This window comes from Otolemur garnettii, unplaced genomic scaffold (assembly GCF_000181295.1).
Source record: "Otolemur garnettii isolate 467f Iridium unplaced genomic scaffold, OtoGar3 scaffold00105, whole genome shotgun sequence".
In the NCBI taxonomy this organism is placed as follows: Eukaryota; Metazoa; Chordata; class Mammalia; order Primates; family Galagidae; genus Otolemur; species Otolemur garnettii.
The window spans coordinates 3,818,338-3,823,118 of record NW_003852500.1 but is presented as its reverse complement, the minus strand read 5'-3'; the positions used below and the strand labels follow the sequence as shown (position 1 = coordinate 3,823,118).

The 4,781-nt window shown below is 48.8% G+C and overlaps 1 protein-coding gene across 1 annotated transcript in view; it reads right to left on the bottom strand.

Annotated features, from left to right (window-relative positions):
- The window catches only part of KLHL26 (kelch like family member 26), a 30,713-nt gene extending 26,548 nt beyond the window's left edge, over positions 1 to 4,165 (bottom strand). The window contains exon 1 of the mRNA XM_012809405.2: positions 4,065 to 4,165. Within this exon, the coding sequence (XP_012664859.1) occupies positions 4,065 to 4,147 (83 nt within the window). The 5' untranslated portion in view covers positions 4,148 to 4,165. The remainder of the gene's footprint in view (positions 1 to 4,064) is intronic.
- Between the last annotated feature and the right edge of the window lie 616 nt (positions 4,166 to 4,781).

The window sequence follows — 4,781 nt, the reverse complement described above, 5'->3', positions numbered from 1 at the left end:
TCTTGCCTCAGCCTCCCAAGTGGCTGGGAATACAGGCACCTGCCACAACACCCGGCTATTTTTTGGTTATAGTTGTCATTGTTGTTTGGCAGGCCCAGGCTGGATTTGAACTCACCAGCTCCAGTTTATGTGGCTGGCGCCCTAGCTACTGAGCTACAGCCTAGGCAAAGATTTCTTAAGTACAATACCAAAGGGCAGAGCCTGTGGCTCAGTGAGTAGGATGCCGGCCCCATATACCAAGGGTGGCAGGTTCGAACCTGGCCCCAGCCAAACTGCAACAAAAAAATAGCTGAGCATTGTGGCAGATGCCTGTAGTCCCAACTACTCAGGAGGCTGAGGCAAGAGAATCACCTAAGCCCAAGAGCTGGAGGTTGCTGTGAGCTGTAATGCCATGGCATTCTACCGAGGGCAACAAAGTGAGACTCTGTCTCTAAAAATAAATAAATAAAAATACAATACCAAGAACATGATCCATAGAAGAAGAACATAGACAAATTGGTCCTCATCAAAATGATAAACTTATACCTTGTAAAAGATCTCCAGAAAATGAAAAGACAGGGAGGATGAGTGGAGGGAGAGTGATTGGTTAGACCACGCCTATGGTTCATCCTAAAAGGGTACATTCTCTAAATGTAGAATATAATACATTTATAATATTGTATAATATTGTGTCTTAACACAATAACTAAGAAAATGACATGAAGGCTATGTTAACCAGTTGGATGAAAGTATTTCAAGTTTTATATGGAAACAGCACACTGTACCCCATGATAGTATTAATGTACATTAATGTGGCTATGATTTAATTTTAAAAAAATGAGAATGAAAAGACAAGTCATGCCTGTAATCCTAGCACCCTGGGAGGCTGAGGCAGAAGGATCAATTGAGCTCAAGAGTTCCAGACCAGCCTGAGGAAGAGGGAGACTCCATCGCTACTAAAAATAGAAAAAATAGCCAGATGTTGTGGTGGGTACCTGTAGTTCCAGCTACTCAGGGGGCTGAGACAGGAGGATCACTTGAACCCGAGTTTGAGGTTACTGCAAACTATGATGATGCCATAGCACTGTAGCCTAGCAACAGAATGAGACTCTTGTCTCAAAAACAAAAAGGAAAAGGAAAAGGCAAGTTGGAAAGGAAAGGAAAAGAAAGCCAGAAAGGACAGGAAAGGAAAGCTGGAAAGGACAGGACAGAAAAGCCAGAAAGTAAAGGAAAGGCCACAGACCATAAGAAAATTATCTGCAAATCACATACCTAATGAAAGACTTGCATCCAGAATATGTAAAGTACCCTCAAAACCCAAAGATAAAAAGACAACCCAATTTTAAAATGGGCAAAGAATTTGAAAAGATACTTTACCAAAGATATGAACAGCCAAAAGGCTACTAAAAAAATATCCAATATCACTAGTTAATATGGAAATGTAAATTAAAACAAAAATAGGACACCAACACACACCTAAAAAAGGCTAAAACTAAAGACTAGCCATACCAAGTTTTGAAAATGAGGAGCAGCTGGAACTCTTGCATATTGCAAGTAGAGATGCAGAATGGTGCACCCCTTTGGAAAAAAGCTTGGCGGTTTCTTTAAAAACTACGCATCAATCTACTAAATGACTCAGTCATTCCACTGTTAAGTATTTACCCAAGAGGATGAAAGTATATGTTCACACAGAGACACATACCCAGATGTTCACAGCAACTTTATTTGCAATGGTCAAAATGGAAATAACCAAACAGTCCATCAACCAGTAATGCATAAACAAACTGGGTCCACCCATACGACATTGTACAAGTGAACACTGTTTATTTTCATTCCACAGTGAAAAAGGACAAACTTCTGATACAACTACATAAACTTCAAAAATATTATGGTAAGAAAAAAAGTCAGACACAAAAGTTTACATGTTATATGATTCTATTCACATAAAATTTCTAGCAAAGACAAAACTAGAGAGAATGAAAACAGAATGTCCCAGGGACTGGAGGGGAGATTGAGGTACTGCAGATGGGTTTAGGCCCTAAGTGGTTCTCAACCTTCCTAATGCCACGACCCTTTAACACAGTTCCTCATGTTGTGGTGACGCCCACATATGAGGAGCATTGTCTCAGCTCCTAAGACCATCGGAAATATGTATTTTCTGATGGTCTTAGGCAACTCCTGTGAAAGGGAAAAGGGTCATTTGACCCCCAAAGGGGTCACGACCCACAGGTTGAGAATCACTGGCTTAGGGGAACCCTTTAGGGCAGTGGTTCTCAACCTGTGGGTCGTGACCCACAGGAACTGTATTAAAGGGCCACAGCATTAGGAAGGTTGAGAACCACTGCTTTAGGGCAATGGAAGCATTCTAAAAACCTGGATTGTGGTGATGGGTGCACAACTCAAGAAATGTATTAAAAACTCTATGATAAAAAAACCTCAATGAACTGTTCAATCAAAATGACTGAATTGTATAATATGTAATCAATTATACCACAAAACATCTGTTTAAGAAAAAAGGCCTTGCCCCAGGTTATCAGGGGCAAGTGCTTTTATCTGTCCTTTTTCTGTCATGTCTGTCCTTTTATCTGTCCCTTACTTCCCACCTCATAGCCCATCACCAAGCCCTGGGCATTCTACTACCTGAATGTCTCCCCAAAACTCTGATGTCTCCTGGCTTCTACAGGCCTCCAGTCTTGCCCACACCTGCTGTAGATGGCTGGTCTCTGTTCTGTGGACATGCCTCCCAGGCTTTCCACAGCCACAAGAAGACCAGACTCAGTGCATCTCTCTGCCCACACACCTAAGCTTCAAGGGACCACTCAGCATGCCCAAGAATAAGCAGCACATTTGCTTCAAGGGACCACTCAGCATGCCCAAGAATAAGCAGCACATTTGCCTCCTGGCCTGGCCATCCCTCCCCCACCTACCCCATCCCTGCTCCATTCCACCAGCCCTCCAAAGCCCAACTCACACACCTGGGCCATCAGACCATTCCTCCCAGCACCAACCCAGAGTCCTGAAATGAAGACCAAATACACAGCACACAAGTTATCAACCAACTTTATCATTTATCATATTGACTGAAATTACTGGCTCCTGGAAGATGACCAGAAAAAAACAGTCTGAATATCCTCCTTGGCCAGCAGAGGGTGGTGGGTTTCTTGAGGGGCCAGGATGGGAGGGTCTAGCCTTGCCCAATGGGAAAAGAGCAGGAGGTCACACTCTCTAAGGCAGGTGCTCTTCAGAGAATCCAAAATAACACATAGATATCTACAATTTTTATGCCAATTCAGGCAAAAAATTCAAGTGGATTTCAAGTTCAAATCCACCCATCTCAGGACTTGACTCTGGGGAAAGGGGACCTCCCTCTGACCAAAAGGGTGAATTCTGCCCATTTCTCTGAAGGCAAGACCTTGCTTCAAGTCCTTTAGCCTTGGAGGTGCAGGGATGGGTGGATTTGAACTTGATGGGGATGGGAGGATGGAGCCCAAGGCAAGACCCTCTCTGTGTTTTCTATAGACTCGCCAGGCTCTCTCATCATCTTTAGGCTCCCCAAGACCCAGTCCAGCCCCTCAGGACCCTTGGGACCCAGACACCCACTCTCAGGTTCACTTGAGCCCTGCACCCACCTTCAGCCACCTCAGGGTCCTTCAGCAGCCCCTAGAAAGCCTTGGGCTTTGCCCTCCTCTTTACAGCCCCCAAGACATCCTTAACACCCTCAGATTGCCCATGACCCCTGCTCAGGCCCTGTCTGCCTCCAAAATCCTTTGGTATACCCAGTTTCTCCATGGTTCCATCATGGTCGGGGCTCCCTCGATTTCCCTTCAGACCTCCAAAATCCTCAGGCCCCTTGGCCGCCTGCAAATGCCTCTAGCTTCTGGGGTGCCCAGGCGCCTGTCAGCCACCCCTTCAGCGGCCCTTAGTTTCCCAGTATTCCAGGTCCCGTAAAGTCGTAAAGTCCGCAGTCCCTGCAAAAGACCCTTGAGCTGGCCAGGCCTCTCTCTACCCCTCAGAACCCGCAAAACGTCCCATACGTCCCTAGGCACCCGGACAAGTGCAGGCCCACTCTGAAAGCCAGGTCTCACCTGTTCGGGCGCTCAGGGCCTGGGCCCGCGCCGAACGCGCCGCCGCCGCCAACACCGCCGCCACTGCCGCCGGACTCCGCCATTTTCCCGCCGACGCGCGTTCGAGTGACGGGAGCCGCGCGCGCCGGCCCCGGAGACCTAGACGCGAGGGACGAGGCGGAGCCAGGTCTGCGCAGCGGGGAGCGGGGCCCAGGGACCAGGGGTTGAGAGCGTTCCGGATAAGGAGTGCTCTTGGTCTAAATAAGGGTAGATCGGGTCCAGGCACCTGTCCGCTGAGGGGGCGTGGCCCAGTTAGAAGGGCGGGGTCTGCTCTTTGGTTGGGTGGGACCATGGGGGCCAGGGCGGGGCGGGGGGGGCCCTCAGGGATGGGGAGGGGCCCTGGAGCGAGGGGCGGGGCCAAATGTGAAGAGGGCGTGGGTCTGAGCTAGGAGAGAGTGCTGTCTGTGAACCAGCGGGGCCAGGGTGGGGTAAGGGTAAGAGTGTGCGGGATTGGGGCGCAGGGTCCTGGGGTGAAGTATTGAGCCAAGCATGAAGAGGGGACGGGGGCTCGGCGCCTATGGCTCAACCGGCTAAGGCGCCAGCCACATACACCTGAGCTGGCGGGTTGGAATCCAGCCCGGGCCCGCCAAACAACAATGACGGCCGCAACCAAAAAACAGCCGGGCGTTGTGGCGGGCGCCTGTAGTCCCAGCTACTTGGGAGGCGGAGGCAGAAGAA